Genomic DNA, 19,158 nt, shown 5'->3' on the forward strand with positions numbered 1-19,158 from the left:
AGCTGCTAGCCTCAAGCAAAGATGAGGAGCAGGCTACTGAGCTGTGGTAAGCTTCCTACTTAATGACTCCACACACCCATCATTTGAGGGAAACTTCATACAGCTCCTTCTGAAGCCACACAAAGCTTAATACAACTCTTTTCCATAGGCAGAAGTGCTCCTCCTCTACTTTAAACACACTGATGTGTAGGCCCAAAAGCTCCACTCCACTGACTGTAATGTGGAATATCACAGTCACAGCATCCAATCAGCTTCCGTGTGACTTATGGGCACACACTATCCTAGCAACCCATTTCATTTGTCAGTCTCTCTCCTAAACTTAATGTGTGCTGGTTGGTTTTGTGCGTTAGTTGAAAAATAATGTGGCTCAGTTTTTATGCTGCTATGGTAAAGTCTGTCTCAAGCGCTGCAAAATTTGGCTTTTAGAGACCAGTCAGCTCATTAGCACACCAACACTACAACCTGTAAATGCTGCACTTGTTAATTATCTGCGTCAGTCACAATACTCCCACTGCTTCTTTGCTTGTATTGTCTGTGCTTCTTATTGTTTGGAAGACAGTACTTGTGTTTCACTATGCATGTGTTGACTTGAGCTTGTACTCTAACACTTTGTTTTCTCCATAAATAAATGAAAACTGTAACTCATTTAACTGCTAGACTGCTTTAAGGTTTCATTATGTTTTGTTCAGCTCGTCCTGGCTTGTGACAGGGATGACAGCAGAAAGTAGTGCAGTAGAATCTCATTTAAGCTCCTCTCTCCCTCAAAAGAATCTGTGTCACTGCAAAGTGCCGTCGGTTTCTTAAGAGAAGCAGGCAACCTCCAGCGAAAGTTAAAAAACTTCAACAAATCATTACTGAATGGAGTTGTCACCTCAGCAGCAACTTTAAAATCATTCAAATGTTACAAGCCCTCCCTTTCTGCCTGCGCTGGTTCAACTGTGTGGGCCTCCAACAAGGATAGAACTGTCCTCAATTCTCACTCTCTGCTAGGCTCCAGGTTTTGGTTGTGGTTTGACAAAATGCTAAAACTACATGTCCAAGGCATAACATCAGCAAGACGGAGCTCATTACTCTAAATGCTGATACAGTTGGCTCTTGTCTCACAGATTGACATATGAAAGACTATAAAAAAGATGCCACCCTCCCAACTCTTGAGATATTGAGTATTGCTGTTCTTACAGCCTCACTGAGCCGGTTTGTGACTCAAAGCAGAGGAACACAGAGGAATAAATGCAGTCTTAAAACTCTGCACTGAACATAAGCAGAAAACTTGCGAGACCATACTGTTGAGAGTGTCGGTAGTTACTGTACTTCCATGTTTGTATTGTCCCTGTGAGTAATGTGTTTTCTCAGAAAGATGAAAAAGAGAGTGATCGCACAGCGGAGTCAGCACTGCCAAAATATTCATCGCAGCAAGTCATGTTATCTAGTGCTGACTCTAAATAAAGCAAAAAATGTTTTATTTCAAAACAAGCAAAGCGTGATCATTTCATTTGTTTCCGAAGCACACACATACACAGAGTAGAAATGAAACTACAGTGGAGGCAAGAATGAGGTGATCTTACATCACTTTAGAGGGAACATGAAGCTATGAATGTCATGCTGAGATGGATATTATTTCAAGAGGCTTCTGCTTCTGACCAGTGAAATTCAAGACAGCTTACATGGTATCTGAACCAAAATTACGTCTGTGACACCTTTTCACCTCCGAAGACTTCCTCATTTATGATTCTACATACAAACAAATTCATGAAGCACAGCGCACTGTATATGGATTTATGAGGCTCTGAATTCAAACTAGTTGTTTTCGCTTCTTTCCTTGCTTGTCAGGTGGTTAATCAGATGTATGTGAACAAAGGCATGATCAAAGACGCAGTTACAGGGACAAATAACAGTGCAGTACCTCGGTTTTCACATGAAAGTGGCAGATGTTCTCCAAGGTGTTAATGCAGTGTAGAGATGAGAAACACACACAAACACACATGCACACAGACATGGCTTCCCACTGAACAGTGAGTCACTGCTTATTGACAGCAGCATCTCCTCACCAAGAGGAGGTGGGAGGTAAATCAGAAAGCAAGCAGCCAGGGAGTCATGAGGGGTAACACACACACGGACGCACACACACACACATGAGCCATATCACATCTTAAAACACACGTGCATTCACTGAAGTATTGTCTTTTTTTTGCTTCAACTTAGTCTCCTCAGAGAAATAAGGCAGATAACTTGGCACCAAAATTTCTTATACCTAAAGCAGATGGACAACCAAGACATACACCAACCTTACTCTAATGTAGCCTCTTTCTTCTCCTTTCACACACACACACACACACACACAGTGCACCTCACCCACATATGTAGGTACCTCGAGAAAACTCATTTCAGATGGGCACTGGCCGTGAAACACTGAGAAGTGAAACTCAAAACAGGGTCGAGAAATATAAGAAATAATGTAATGGAGGTATGGAGACATTACTCCTCTTTCTATCAACTCCTTTTCTTCTGCACCCTCTGTTTTTCTCTCCATATGAGAAGAGAAGTAATAGAGAAACAGCTGAAATGTCATGTACCTTCAGAGTGCTGTTTTCTTTATCTGATTCTGTCTCGCCTTGTGCCGGTGCACAGGGATGCAAAGGCCATGAGATAAGACGCATGAAGCCAGGAAGGGTCACTCCTGCACAGCGTTCCTGGTTGCATTTATGCAACTCATAACCATGTCAGCGGAAAACAGAAAAACAGGTAACCTGACATTTGGAGTAATGTTTGAGAGAAGAATTTTGATGCAGGGTTTGGCATTTGTATTAATGAAATAATGGCCGCATCCCATTCAGCTGCGTCAGTGCCATGACCCTGGCATTGTCCACGGTTACCTGTTATTAATGTTTTTAGGTGCACCTGTGTTTTTCTTGCCATAGCAAATCAGAATTTCCTCAGTGAGAAAGGTCTGTTGTAACCTGGAAAGAGTGCGGCTTACTTGATCCATTAAATGAAAGGGCAGAGGTCTCTGTGCTGAAATGTGGCTGTAAAACTACAGTTCACTTTAAAGAAATATTTCTACACTGTGGACGCTAGACAGAAGAGAAGAGTCAGAGAAGCAACATATCAAAAAGATAGATATTCTTAAACTATGCATGCATGCATTCATAGCATACCAGAAGCTGAAAACACAAAACGGCAAAATCAAGATGGCTTGAAAAGGATAACAAAAAAAAAAAAAAAGACATCAGGTAAAAAGGTTATTCATTAATTGACAAAAAATGTATTATACACATTTAATTTCTATACTCATACAAAAGCAATCCCTCTCAGCTGTCACTTATGACCCACTAGAAGTGTGTGTATCTGCAGAAACGCTGCCTGTATTTTCTTCTTGTTTTGCTGTGTTCAGGCACTGGGTGCGTGGCCCCCAGCCAATGACAGTGCAGAGGTGAGGTAGTGACAAGGTGCCAGACCGTAAGCTGCATGCGTCCAAGAGGAAGCTACGGAAGTGGTGGACACAGTGCTGAAAAAACAAGTGGGTAAAGTGAGAGAAAAATGTTCCTACAATAGTAGCTTGCAGTGTGTGCATAAGCAGTGCACTTCTGGTGGCATTAAGCAGGGGAGAGGGGGCCGAGTTTGAGTGTTGTGTTTGCAAACCATACATGACAATTCCTGCATAGTGCACCTTTAAAACAGTGCTTGTGTGGATGGGATTTTTTTTTTATAACAAAGAGGAAAAATCCTGTTTTTAATACCACTCATGTCCATGTGCACTGGGCCTGAGAGGCTCCAGAAAGAAATACTGATTGCAGCACTTTGACCTCAGTAGAGACAACAGAGCCTGGTGTCAGTGGTCTAATTGCCATCAGCTTGATGTGAAAAACAAAAAAAGGAAGCGAAGCAGGTGCACTCAGAGCCGTGGTCAACAAGAGTTTTGTGACCTCTGGGCAACTTGTCTCATTAAGAAGGGACACTCGGTGCCTTCAACTGGGGCCACAGTCACGATGTTCATGAGACGAGTCCATCTGAATGATGAGCAGGGCTTTGAATGGGGTTTTTCCCTCCATCACCAATTTTCATTCATTTTAGTCCGGCATAAAATCAACCTGGAGATACTTCAAGCTGGTAATCCATCACAATTATCCTCATGTCTGTTTTAATTGTTGTCAAAGTTAGATTGTTAGTGGGTGGTGGTCGTTTGAATCAAACATTCTGCACACACTAACGCAACTGCAACGGGAATAAAAGCGCACACAGGCGTGCTGCTCGCTGTGATGGATCGCCTTTCTCAAGTAGGTTTAAAATTTTAATCTCGGAGGCATCCATTTTCTTCCCTGTTTGTTTTTTTTTAATGTCTCTCCAAATGGATTACTGGGTGCATGGAGGTTGCAAATTTCAACTTGGAACTTCAACAAAGAATGAAACTAATTATATGCCTGTCATGGTTTTCAATCCAAAATGCTATTTACAATTTTTGGACAGATGCTGCTACCTGGCAGTTAAGTATTTTAAAAACACCATAACAGGCCTTTTGACTTGTCATAGTGGGTAAAGTACAGGTGTTACTAATAGCATTAAGGAAGGACGTTCCAGGACGACATGACAGGGTGCTGCGCTGTTTCTTCTCTGGGTTCGTCAATATGGGACATTTTGTTTTTAGGTGGTGTACAATTTTGGAGCACAATTCTTCACATATATTAAGTGATATATATTACCACTGACAGGCAGACCTGTCTGTAAATGAGGAGCTACTGTTGCTATCAAGTCTTTGATTATTATTATTGATTATACCTCCCTGACCCAGTTTCCTCTGCCTGTGTGTGTCTGAGTCAGACAAAATAAGGATCAGAGCACATATGACATCCATCAGCACATCATGAGCACTGCACACACACACACACACACGAGCACACACGTGCATAGTGCTACACCTAAGGCTCTCTCAATATCCGACTGGTCCTGGTCTGGTTCTGTGGGAAGCTCTGCGGGAGCTGTCTGGACATTCTGATTGAAGGAAAATCTCATTACAGATTAGCTGTGGGCAAAAAATATGATTAACGCCAAGACGGGACAATGGATGATCCTCACTCCCATTGAGTGCATTCGAATGCACACAGATAATGTCCCAGCAGTACTGAGGAGTGGGAGCAGAGCAAGCTGGTGCGTGTAAGGAACAGAGGAACCAATCACGACTCAAGGTCAGTTTCGTCTTTCTGGGTCTATGCTGGAGTGTGTGTTTGAAAGTAGCTGCAGGAGAACCAGGATTAAAGGGCCTCAGTAGAGAACTTTTCTATCTCTACATATACGTGTGTGTATGTGTGTGAAATAAACCAGAAGCTGGACCTCAGTGGAGGACATCATGTTTTCATTAAGATATCCCACAGGGGACTGAGGAGGTATCAGTCACATCCGGCACATCACTGAAAAACTAGCCACGATATGCTGACGGGGGTCTCCAAAGAAGCACCACGGGAACGCTTCAGCCCCCCTGCTTCTCATCTCACCGCATGCTAAATGTCTCATGGCAGCACATTCCATATATAGCCAGTTCACCATGGAGGACGACACCACTGTGACCACTGACATAAAGTCATAATCATTTACTAGTAGGAGTATTTTTAGAGCCGTGAGTCAGGTTATGAATAGCAGGAATTACGGCTGGGTCATTAGTATGAGCAAAGATGAGAAACTATACAAATCATCAGACACTGACACACTGCAGGCATACACTCCAGTGATTTAAAAATTTCATTTCAGTTATCACATTATCTCTGCACAAGTTTCTGCCAGGGAGGTTTTCTACACAAACATTATGCTAGGGGGTTAAATTTGACTCATCGCTTATGAAATTTAGATACCCTGTCCTTTAACGTCTTGCAATAACTCCAGCAGCTGCCGAAACGCCTCATAAAAGTTTTAAGGATATTTTCCCAAACCATTGGAGTTTCCAGTTCTGAACCTCTAGCCATAAAAAAAAAAACACAGAAAGCTCACTCAATTAAATGAGATCCCTGTCACATCCTAGTCCAGGCTGCACTCAAGTCATTGTTTCAGATGTTCTTTATTGGGTTTTATTCCGTTTATATATAGCTTTGTGTATTTAGAATATGCTGTATATGCTTAACAGGAACTTGCAACATGTGAGACCAAGAGAGCGCCTCAATCTCAATTTTTTCTGTTAAATGTAAACAGAGACCACAGTAAATGAGCCAGTCTGGCTGTTTACTAATTCTCTTTGTTTGTCTGTTTGTCAGCGGGATTAGAGAAAAACGACTAACCCGGATTTCATGAAACTTGGTGGAAACGAAGCATCGTCCAAGGCAGACCTCATTACATTTTTGATGCAGATACACAAATAATCTTTCCCTTTTGTTAACATTGTGAGATAGGGCATTTGGTCTTTGTGGAATAAATACCATGCATCTTAAAATGCGGTTCATGGTAGTAAAGTCTGGTGGTGAGAAAACAGCCAATTATTGATATTCCACAAATCCAGTGCACATCCATTTGTACCAGTAATCCTTTGAGGAGGCAACACGTGCAGTTATTCAAACTTCATACAGAAAACAGTCGTTATGGAGCACTTGGGGACAGCGTTTCAGTGGAGAAGCGCTAATTGTAAGATCGCCACAACCATAGTTCGACACAATTCTAACAGCTCTGGAAATATGTCCAGACATACATAGTTATTGTGCTCGCATATTTGCATATCATAGAAGAGTTGGCCTTGGCAGAGGCCTGTGCTCTACTTGCATATTTCATCTAATCTTTTAAAACAGATTTAAGTACTGGATGTAATTAGCAAATTTGTATTAACAGCTACAAATTATTAAGAGAATTTAAACAGCATAAACAGTGGAAAGAAAAGTTTTAGACCTCTTTAGAGCTAAAAGCAGGCTTGGCAGTAGGCCTTCTTTTCAGATGAGCAAAGCACTGCATTACCTGCTTTGGGCATAAATGCTGTGATGTGCAAACCATATACAGTATATTGTGTATATGAAACATTAGCCTATAAAAGTAAAGCAAAATGTAAACAATATTTCAGGCCCTCTTGCCCACAAAAGTCATGCAGACAGATTGGGCACATAACGCTGGATGAGCAGAGAGTTAGATTTTCATCTGCGAAACACAGTGTGTCTCTGAAGACAGGTCAGACAGCGAGGCCTGTCTGTCAGCCAGTGGCAGAATGAATGATCCCTGGCCATTGCACTGCTCCCCTGCCATTACCAAGATGATATTTCTCCACTGCTAAATGTCACATCAATATTCACTGCCAGCTAATTAATCTCAGCTCCCATGGAACCTGGTGGCATCTCGCATCCTGTTGGAATACAGATGGCTCCATAGCTGGACCTTTGCTCTTAACACACATCTGCCCAGAGCACTCATATGGTGCAGTTCAAACACTGTGCAACCTCGTGCATCTTTTCCTTCTTAAAAATTTAAGAAGGTTTCACCGAGAAAACTTTATTAGCGAAGGCAGCGGCAGCGGCACAGCTTGACTTTTATTCGATTGCGGGCAGAGGGTACTCCAAGGATAGATGGAAAAAGGAAACAATTTTTCACAGGGTGCTCTACAGGAGGATTTAAGTCGCCTGTATTCTGAGCTGTGTGTTGGAGGTGAGTGATACCCTGAGTGTGAGGATGGTGACATGAGGTGAGCAGGTGATTACTAAAGACGAACACAGACAAACAGCTCTGTGTCCCTCCTGTTGCTATAAGGTGGAGCTCTAGCAGAAGGAAAGGTTTATGCTCTTGACTGGCCAGGACGCAGTGCACTGACAAACTGTCTCAGCATGGAAGTCAGATCATGGCAGTATTAGTCTCACAGATTTTGACCCTTGCAATCCCATTAATAACTACATTTCCAGAAAATACTTTTCCCATGTCCAATCATTGTGGGTACGACTGTCTTTTGTCTCAGGAAGGGAATCGATTAGATGCCATTTATATAGTTTTTAATGATAAGGAAGTACTTCTTTCCCAGAGGTATATATTATGCAAAGTCTTTTTGCTATTTAAGTCATGACATTGAGGCTTTCGAAACAGTTTAGGCCCCAGGTGATTCAGTATCCTCCTGCTGCAAAAGCTTGTTGCTAAGCAATATTAGTTAAAATCAGGGACTGCACTCATAGTCTCAGAAACGTGTACTTAGTGAATTTGCTGAGTTTTTAGGAAAGTTAATTAGAATTATACATTGTGAAAGAGTGCAGCACAGCTCAGTGCTTACCTGTCCTACATAGACCAGCAGTCTGGCGTTGAGAGGGTTCTCATCAGGACTCAGCCAGAACTCCGAGTTATCATCAGACGATACCGAGAACTGGAAATCGCCTGGAGGGGAAAAACATGATCAAAGTGTGAATTAGTGGAAGTAGATATGTATGATCCCAAAAAAGCATAATCGTTGTATAATCAGATAGGGCTTGACCTCATAAAACAGACTCTCAGGTGTAAAAATGTACCTGAAATCTGACGGTCACACAGTCTGGACAGACCGTGACCGTGAACGTGTCAGAGATAACACGTTTGGCCACGGTGATATCAAAAGTGTTACTGCAACTGAATGTCCAATCTATATGCAACTGTGTGAATGAGAAATGAACCCTGCAGAGATCTGCACCACAAGGAGAACGACGAGCAAACGAGCAGCCAGTAGAGTTTGTTAATTAACGCTACCTTTAAGTTTAAAAGTGGATGGTGGACAGGTTGTCAATAATGTCGGACAGAACTATTAATCGCAGGAGCTGCATGAATCTACTTTGCCCTCAGCTGATTCGCTCCTGAAGCTGTTGTTTGAGAGTCCTTTCATGTTGTGAAAAGGACGAAACAGTGCATATCAGTGGGGCTGGCAAACTATATTGTACAATATGTCATACATCATCAAAGAAGATACTTCTACAGTATGCAGGAATTCTCCAGAGACATGTAGTATCTGCTCATCTTTTTGGGCATCCCTTCCCCTGAGCTTGGAGATTCTTGTTGCTCGTAAATACCTTTAACCTAAAGATGGAGAGGCCATGAATATATTAGGCCCTCACCTGTTGTGCAGCACATGTTCTGTTACGACCATATTAGGTCTTTCTAACTTTCTGTATTTAGTTGTGTCAACACAACTCCCCTATATAATGCATGTTCGAGATGCTGTATGTGTGTGTTGCTTCTATTGGCTGAAACCACCCAGACATAGCATGTTGTCTGAGATGCTGTACTTGCTTCAATAAACTTTTATGAACAAGACAGTATCGGCGGAGAACTTCTTCATCATCTTCACTTCATTGCTGCATCATCGATATACAACAGACACGTTTAAAGCTGTATATTAAATGCTCCCTGGTTAAATCTACGTATAAGTCACATGTGAAATACACTTGAATCAGATTGTAGCCTTGAGTTTTGAAAGTCTGCTATCTGGAAAGCCTCCGAGCATTTCTATGTGGCTAACTCAGGTTAACATTCAGTCAATCTACAGTTGCACCTGAAAGGTTGTGTCTGACAGCATGAGGTGAAGGGCTCTTGTTAGAGGGCTTCTCAGACTCCTGAAGGCAGGATGACCTTTGAGCCATCAGCGGGAGAGAACCATACCACCAGCGAAAGCAACATTAGAGAATGAAATGAACGGTAATCTAATTAATAACTTCATATTCTGCAATTTGTGTAAGGGCACTTGGGTGTTAAGGCTGTTCAGTTCCCATGGCAACAGGGCTCAAGGTTAGGGCACTGCATTGAGATGTAGCTGTGAGATCTCTGGCATTCAGCCCTAATAAAAATGTGGATATCCTCTATATTAGCGGCTCTCAAGCGGCTGGATTAAGAGGGCTCTGGAAATTGTCTACTCTTATAAAGGACACATGCTCCAAGGCCCTCAGCCTCAGAGGAGGGACTCGCTAATAAGATGAGCTAGTTACCATCTCTGTAAGGGTGAAGGAAGCCAAATATTCTCAGGCCATAGTTTTTCCACTTCGGAGCCACAGCCAACTTCCTCACTGTGGTTCTGGTCTGCAGAAAAAAAAAAAACACAAATGAATTCAGATCATAGGTGTAACAGCTGCATTGACAAATAGAAGAAATAGGAGACATTTTATGTGAGTGAACACAATCCGCCATCTGACCATTCATTAAACCAGCGACAGCTTACCAACTGGGCATGGCAGGCCTGTCAAGCACTGGATCTCTACACTTGTTGAAGCGGAGTGTACTTAGGCTCTAGTAACAGTAACACTGGGTGTAAAAAGTGTTTGGAGATCAAAACCAAAAATATAAGAGCGACACTGTGAGAAATGGACTAAACTGTGTTTGCGTGCTGTAACGTGATGCGTTGAGTATGTTGTTACTTTATTTCCATGTCTTCCAAATGAATCATGGTGAGGATGCTGGGATGCTTTTGCTCCATAGCCTGTCTTTTAGCACCATAGTGAGTTAAGTGCATTTCTAAAACCCTTTACAGGGGCAGTCTGAAACATTAAAAGTCAGCCAAAGATGGCACTTTCAACTCAATCATGAAGCTATCATTAGCTTAAATAAAATCTGCTAGCGCCGTAATACTTACATGTGGGTAGAGAGGGAAGTGCAGGTTCTTTCTGAGTTGGGCTATAGAGGAGCCACACCAGTCCTCAAACACATGCAGGTTGGCCTGGCCCTTAAACTGCAAACACACACAGACAGGAAGCAGGTTAGTGCACGCAGTGACAACGGCATTACATTTCCTAATAATCAGACAGGTTATACTTCAGTACTTCAATTACTGGAGCTCTCATCTTGACTGCAAGATTGCCATTTGCACTGGTGTCAGCAGATACATTTATGTGCTGGCATGTATGGAACGTCCTCTCCGCCTGGCCGGAGAAATGAATTCTTGGTGACACACGTGAAGGCAGCATGACGTTTCAAATGTTCTCACTGTCCTGAATAAGAAAAGGTGACAGAGAGCTCGTCAGGAGTATCGGGGGGGAGTGTGAACTGAGAATGTCTGGAGCAGTTTGTCAGAGCTCATCCCCTGCTCATAGTCTGACATTTGCCTGAATTACACAGGGAAATCACAGGACACAGCAAGGACAGATGGTGAAACCAGTCTGCCTTGGGGTATTGTTTCCACGCACACACACACACACACACACACACACACACACACACACACACACACACACACACACACAGTAATTTTTCCATCACTTTTGGGGACATTACATCATTACATTCCTCTCTTGGAGTCTTACCATAACCATAATGTGTCCTCTAATCCTAACCTTAACCCAAGTCTTCACCCTAAATCTAATGATTTATGTTATGGGGACTTGCAACATGGGTAATACATGTCCATGCACACACACACACACACAGGTCTGCTCGTGTATGTGTGTTTCTCTGGTGACTTGTGTGTCAAACTGCTCTAAGTGTTTTGGGTCACATCCAATTTAAGCAACACTACAGAGCAAGGCACAAGCAAAATATCATGTTCATATTTTCACATCCTTACACACACAAACACACACCAACCACGAAGCGTGGCGTGGGTGCAATGAGCAGAGGTTAGAGACACAATTACACAAACTAGTCACGTCATCGCAGTGATTTAATGACCTGCAAACTCAAACTTTTCACACAGGACGATCGACCGACTGCATCAACGCACACACTGTACACACACATGCCATCCTTTTAATGCGTGACTAGCAGTCCCAGCAGGCTGCCACTGTAATGCTGCCACAGATATTTAGAACATCACACAGAACTTGAGCAGAAAGCAGACTCTCTCCAAACGACCATGAAACGATGCAGTGGAGCTCCCCCGTTGGATCAAAGCAGAAGCTGGCTTCACCGCTTTGGCCCCATTTCATGTGATGAAGGTGGCCTTTCTGTGTGTGGAGAGTAGCTGCTAGCTGTATAGTCAACAAGTGTGAGCTGTCAAATCAATCAATCAAGAGAGTGAGAGTGACCTCAAGACAAAAAAAAAAAAAAACAAAACCCCACACACACCCTGTTGTCCTTTCATCAGAGGGATTAGCGGGGTGAGACAGGAAAGCCTTTCAGGGTAAACACCTCTCTGACTGCTCCTCTACATCCATGTCTACATTTAAAGGAGGAACACGTTGATGGAGGGTGTCATGCTCCTCCAGCATCGCACAGGCATATTCTAACAGATGGCCTGACCCGAAGTTGTCCTTTTCATTTCTCTCCCAGCTCTGCACGGTCAACTACGTGCCCCGCACACTGACAGCAGCGCAGCAATTACAGCTCATGCATTAACCATGAGGTATTTTTGTTGTGCAAACATGTCAGTCCAAAGCAGTGGGTCTCCTGATTTTAGATCTTAGTTAGTTTTTTTATGTGCACATATTTGATTTTATTTATTTATTTTTGTCAGGCAGAAAAAAAAAAAAAAAGATTGATGCAAATGAAAAACAGGAGGAGAAAGAAAGAGACTGGGATTTGCGAGGTCGGCGGAATCAAATCGGAGAAAAGAGGGGAGTTGAAAAGATGAACAGGAATGTGTGATGTTTTAAAAAAAAAGGAGTGGCACAGCGAGGTTAGAGGGATTTAGCAGACGGGACAAGTCCCTGTGTAAATATGCCTTGTGTAAAGCTTTTAATAGATTTCCTGTGGGTTTTAAAAGCAAACCTTTTTCGGCCTGGCCCCCTCCTCACCCCTCCACTTGTCAAATAGCAATCAGAGGGAGGCTTTGAAAGTCTCTAATTATTCACACACATATCCCTGTGTCGAAGCCACAGGCTGTAAAGTCAGGCTTCTGCTGAGGGTTGTTGGTGTATAAGTGGCTGTATTTTGTGGGTGACAGCGCTGCGAGAGGCCTGTCTGTGCTCTGGACTTAGCAGGATGTGGAATGGGGGAAGAAGGAAGCTGTTTTTTCTTCACTCTCTCTGACTTAAACTCACCCTGTTATCCCTTTGCTTCCCTGACTGCTACGTAAACTGCCTCTGCCTCGCTCCTGTTATGTCATTTGGCTTTTTCCCCGGCGGCTTCTGTTTCTCTCTCTCTCCCTCTCTCAAAGCCTTCAGTGCCACTATCCCTAATGCTGTCTACTCTTGCCTCTGACCTCTCTATTTCTGCCTCCCATCCCTCCATCTCCGTCTGCGTGCTGTTGATTTCTCTCCACTCCCGTCTTCAGTTTCCCTGAGCTCAGCTGTCGGCTGTCAGTTCTGTTCTCGTTTCTTTTTCTTTTTTTTTCTATCTCCCTTCTGATTCCTCGTCTTGGAACATGGGATTAAATGATGCTCACATTAACAGTTTGTATAGAGACGGTGACGCGCTTGTGGGTTTTCTGGGTTCGCTTGATTGTGCTGTGGCAGCTTGTGTCTTTTCACACGACAGCTTTTTTTTTACAACCTCGTCAGCTCACATTCACATTCGGTACTTGGCTAAAGAAGCGACAGAATGGCTGCTCCTGTCTTTCTTGCTTTGTTCCCTCACTCTCATTTTTTTTTTTTTTTTGCCTTAATTCAAAACCAGAGGCAGACCTCTGCGTCTTCCTGTCGCTCTCGACGAGCAGTCTAATTCACAGACAGGACGGTTCAGGAAGCATTGTTTGTACTGACTATAAAAAATTCACCACCAGCAAATAAAAAAGACAATAGAAACAACTGCATGAGAAGAGCCCAAATCAAACTAGTGCTGTCTCTCAACCATAACCACTCAGTTTGATTAGAGAAAACTTGTTTCTCTTGGTTTGAGTGAAGTTCTGTAATGATCTGAGGCAGCAGTCACAGGCACAAAGTGACTATTTGTCATGAAGAATCTCATTTTGCTGACATCTGATGACCAATATTTTGCACGGTCATTTCATCTGATCAATACAAAGAAATCTATTTTTCTTTTTACTGCAGCGCAACCACGCGTCAAATCCACTCGTGGATGAATTCAGAAACACTCCACTGCTTCCAATGGTGCGCCACTCAATAAGAGAGCAGTCGCAGATAGTAGGTAGAGTGTAGAAAAAGGTACAATATTTTATATTTGGGTTTTTTTGATGTTGATATCAGAAAAAAAAAATCCAAGTGCAAAAAGTAGACATCAACATTGGCATGCAAATATGATTTAATCAGAATACTTTCGACTATGAACACCAGAACTATGCTGGATATATTGCACAGATCTATGTAAGCACTAATTCTGATATCAGAGCCAGTAACATATGCGAAGCAGTTAAATTCCAATTAAATGACCTCATATAATACGCACCCATAACAATTCCAATAAAAATCCCCAATAAATTCATTGTGTAATGGATCCTGTAAAGAATAAAATATGAGATATTTTTGAAAGAATCCTCCAGCTCATCTTTCACTGTGTCCTTGAGCAAGACCCCAGACTGTAGTCTCACGGCAAAACATTATTTCTTAGCTTCCTTTTTAACAATATCTCCATGTCTTTGGAAAGAAATTTGAGAGGGCATGGCTATATAGTCAGTTTGCGTCCTGCACAGTGTCAGTTTCTTCATTGTTTTGTCTATTTCTCTCTTCTTGTCTGTCTCTGTTAAGCCAGAATCCCTCTGTCGTCTTAAAATTCATCCACCTCCTCCTGACTCTTATCACACTCCTGAGGTGGTCACAACCGTCCTGCAATATATATAGTCTCAAACTGCCATGGTTTCAAAGCAACAGAGCACCTACAGCTCTGACTGCTGTTGAAGAGGGAGGAAAGGGAGATGAACGAGTCAACCAATGGGATCTGCAGAGAGGAAGGAAAGACAGAAGAGGGGAAATGACAGGTGCATAGGGAAGAAGCTGAGTAAGAAAACAACTGATTAAGATGTATGAAATAAAAGAGTGTACCGCTCCGCTTAAGAGGCCTCTCTAAACAGCACTGTTACCATCTTTTCTTCCTCAGATCACACATTTCCTCCACATACCCTCATCTCTGTGAGCTTGTCTCAGCATATCTCCGTCTGCACTCCTCTCCACTCTGATATCTCTCACCCATCTGGTCTCAAGATCATCTGCAGCACAACTCAGACTTTCCCTTTTCTCTCCCTCTCCCTTTCCCTTTTCTGTCTCCCTTTCCCAAAAATCTGGTGCAACCTTCTGCGTTCCCGCTGGCAGCGAGGCACTGACAAATGGCCGCTCGGCGCACCCTGTGACGAGCAATCGCACCAACTGACACTGTAAGTCCCCTTTGGATAAGGAAAGTGAGACATGATGTTCCTGGCAAAGGCGTACTGGGGTCTATACAATACTTCTCAACTCGCTCCCCAAGGACATATGCTGCAGGAGAAATGGCATTAAAGCTCATCGCTGATACATCATGACACATACTGTACTGCAGTTTTGATGAGCTGCTGTGCTGAATGAACGATCAAATGATAACATGTTACATGCGAGTTATTCCCTCTGCGGCTTTGACAGGGGTGTTACTGCTTGAACACGTTCTATGAAATCTCTCCATCTGAATTTCCAGGGGGCATTTAGATTAGTTTCCCCCTGCCTATCTCATCCTTCTCTGCCCATTAGTAATTTAGGAAAGCGGACAGAAAAGAAAGTGGGATAAGTAGATAGGGACAGCGAGGAAAAAGGGGGGCTTTCAAAGGTACAGAGGTTTGAAAGGGGATTATACGGGGAGAGATAATGAGAGAACTCATTTCACACAGAGGAGAGCAGCGAAAAATGGAAGACAAGGTTCATATGATCTAGATTCCAGCCTCATCAACTGCTGTAATGAGGGTTTGTATAATCTGCCATCTGTCCTACAATTACATGTCTTCAGTCATGCCAGGGATATAACATGAGGGGGATGGATGTGGCTGCGGCGGATACATTAAATTGAGAATGTGAGGCAGAGAAGGAAAGCTGTCCACAATTCACCCAGCTGTAATGAGAGGCCTGCAACAGAAATCCAATTTATGCCTCCTGTCTGTCTGTTTAGCATTTTGGATAGAGAGATGGAGGGAAGACGGGCAGGCTGAAGGAACAGTGAGAGGAGACAAACATGCTTCCTCTGCTGCGCCCGCCCCCAGTCCAGCCACTCTCACCTGTGACGGTGGGATGACGGGAGGGTTGGAGGCGAGAGAGAGAGATCTAATTCCTCCTCCAGTCTTGTCCTTGTGTTTCTGTGTGAGGAGCCAGCTGTGGTGACTGCTCCCACCTGAATCATGTGTCTGTGTGGTGCCACGCTATCTTCCTCACTTCCCTCTTGAGTGGTAAATAATAGGCTGTCCAAAATCTGCAATACCACATCTCCAGCTTTTTTTTTTTTTTTTTTTTACACTACATGAGCCAGAAGAGCAGACATTTGAGTCACTCAACTGTCACTGTATTTGGTTTTACAGCAGATTAAAATCACGGCACATATTCATAATACATCTGGGATGTTGATTTGATTCACACATGTAAAGAAGCCATAGAGGTCCCACTGATATCAAAGCTTACAATGTTTTAATTGTACTAATCTCTCTTACCATCACTTTCTTTCTCCTCCCGATTCAATAAAAATTGTTCACTATGCTCAAAGTCTCTCTGGATCCATGCTGGCTTTGCTGCACATGTCTGTTTGTCCCTCCATGCCTGGCTACTGCTTGAATGAGCCAGATCTCTCTCTGATCGCTGTCCCATGTCAGTGTCCTTGACACGCCGGTGTCCTTCATAGACAGGGGATGTCCACTCCACAGATGCATGTCCACGCTAATCCACAGTCACCCCCGGACGAGTTCACTGGCTGGAAATCCGCGTTCAGTCACCAGCGGCGGCTGAAAACAACCAGCTAGAACCAACACAGCTCAGAGATTTGCCTTTTCCTCTATGTTTCTATATCTATCTCTCTAAGGGTGCGAGCATTAGAGGAAATAAAGTCAGCAATCCTTTCATTTTGCTTGTGCACAACAGCTGGGTCTTTGTGCGTGTGGCTTGTATGAATGCTTTTGGATGCCCGCGTGACCTCTGCCAGTCGGTGACAGCTGGCATATGGCACCACTCTACCTCCACCAGCCTGAGTCTACGCCTCAGACCTCTGCCATCTTGGCTGTGCACCAGAGAAGCAAGTTAGTGCTGCTAATTAGGACAGATAGCTAGTGGGGAAAGCAAAGGAAGAGCTGCTGCACCCCATGATTTCTGACAGACTTGGCTTAGGCTTGACATAGCAGACGTCTGAGATAAGAGAGGAAGAGATTTATGGGGGTGATGTATGAAATATTTGATAGAGTTATGCTGGATTTACATATTATTCACAGAAACTAACTGGCATGTTGCTTTATGAGTGGGCTGGAAATGAGCATGATGACTTCTACATGTGAGCTTTGATGCTAGTCACGCCTAATGTACTGCAAAACATAGCTAGTGTGGATGTTGCAAAATTTATTTCCCTTTTGAGGCTGCTTTTTCAATCCAAACCATAAATAAGAAATTATGTTTGCTCAATGAAATCATGTACATGCCTATAAGTGTAAAAGCATCCTGTGGTTCTAAACGTGTTCACATATAAAATGATAAAACAGAGTCCAGAAACAGACAGACCATGGAATTCACTTATATTCGTGCAAATAGGCAACATGGTCCAGCTTCAGATATCTTGTTTGGCTGCAGTCCTAGCTTGACTGTCTCATATCGACGTGACTTCTCTTTTTAGTTGCACCATTTTAAATAATGCCAACAGCGTTCGTCCACACTTAGATGCAGGCCACTCAATATTTAGGCAACAGATGTTTCTGGGCGAGATGACATGAAAAACAGATGTCATCTACATGTGACGAAAGTCCTGTCGTGCTGAAAACAAAGTACCGAAATATAAGCATGTGGGTTTATGAATGTAAAACAACAGTAAGATTATCGCACACATAGCGTGTCCAGCACCCCTGGAATGCTGCCTTGTGCAGAAGATTACGTGCATAATGCTTTGAGGGGCAAGAGGCAATGAATGACTCGTGAAAAAAAACAAAAAAATGTACAATGTCGCAGCAGTCTATTTGAAAATAACTTAGACAACAGCTATTTTCTATTATCCAGCTCATGCTGTGTGTACAAACTGTTAGATTCTCCACGGTTTGCCTGGAACTACACACTGTGGTGTTCAGCAGAGATAGTTAAACTTTACCCCAGGTGGAGATTGAATAATAAATCATATTTTGCAGATTAGGGTTGCAGACACACACACACACACACACACACACACACACACACACAGAGTCCCTTTAATTAAACCCCGCTGAACAGGTTACAAATCTAGAGTCTCTTCCCTTATCACAAATCCGCTGCTTAATTGCCCTGTCTGCTGCTCCCTTTGTTACAGCCGGTGTGTAAACCACATCAGTAAGTGAGCTGAAAAATTAGGATGAATCAAATCAACTTGTAATCTTCACCTCGTAGGTGCCTTTAAATAAAACCCGCTAATGGTTCTGGATGAAATATTACCATCCTCGTTAATTTATCTTCAAAACCATAAGGTCCATTTTTTGCTCATCCCATAATAGAAACCGGAGCCTGACTGGATCTCTATTCAACCTCAAATATCAACTTCCTGAAAATGACAACTGAAAGAAAATGAGAGTGAGACATCTTCAGCTAAATTACATTTCACAAAAAGCAAACACTCCATTACCAAGCCAGCACGACGCAGCATTAATAAAAGCATTTTCACAAAGGTCAATCGCTGATAAACGTGTGTGTGTGTGTGTGTGTGTGTGTGTGTGTGTGTGTGTGCGGCCTTTAGCTGATGAATGAAAAGACGACATACAGCAACTAAAGATCCTCATGATGATCCTTATCTGTCGGAAAGCTGGGTTAAAAATAAAATGGTTGAGGGATAAGTGCCAGCCTGAGAAAGAGGAAATCAAAATAAAAGAAAGGAGAGAAAATGATTTGTATTACCTCTGGTTTCCATGGCAACTTCTTGTGGTGCTGGCTGAGGAACTTCCGGATGTGGGTATGGTCTCTGCCATCAGCCCCTCCTGTGAATGCCTCATCATCCTTGGAAAAAAAAAAAAAACCACAGCAGAAACAAAGACACCAATCAGTCACCACAAAAAAAGAGACGTTGGTGAAAGGAAAAGACAAATGAATGGTGGTTTTTAAAGGCTTAAGTCATCCATCTGTCTATGCATGGAAGCATTCATCCATCACTGAGGTAAAAGGACTCCATAAGCTACATAATTGATATACGGTATGAGATAAAGTAGCACCATTAGCTAAAATCACAGCCCTTTCTAATTCATGGAAGTATTAAGCAGTGTGTACTTTGCAT

At 42.9% G+C, this 19,158-nt stretch overlaps 1 protein-coding gene across 1 annotated transcript in view; it reads right to left on the reverse strand.

The window, feature by feature from the left end:
- b4galnt4a (beta-1,4-N-acetyl-galactosaminyl transferase 4a) overlaps positions 1–19,158 on the reverse strand; it is a 133,535-nt gene that overhangs the window by 37,178 nt on the left and 77,199 nt on the right. The window contains exons 3-6 of the mRNA XM_076734105.1: positions 18,786–18,884; positions 10,529–10,624; positions 9,888–9,978; positions 8,213–8,313 (exon numbers count right to left, since the gene is read on the reverse strand). Coding sequence (XP_076590220.1) covers positions 8,213–8,313; positions 9,888–9,978; positions 10,529–10,624; positions 18,786–18,884 — 387 coding nt within the window. The remainder of the gene's footprint in view (positions 1–8,212; positions 8,314–9,887; positions 9,979–10,528; positions 10,625–18,785; positions 18,885–19,158) is intronic.

This window comes from Chaetodon auriga, chromosome 6 (assembly GCF_051107435.1).
Source record: "Chaetodon auriga isolate fChaAug3 chromosome 6, fChaAug3.hap1, whole genome shotgun sequence".
Classification (NCBI taxonomy): domain Eukaryota; kingdom Metazoa; phylum Chordata; class Actinopteri; order Chaetodontiformes; family Chaetodontidae; genus Chaetodon; species Chaetodon auriga.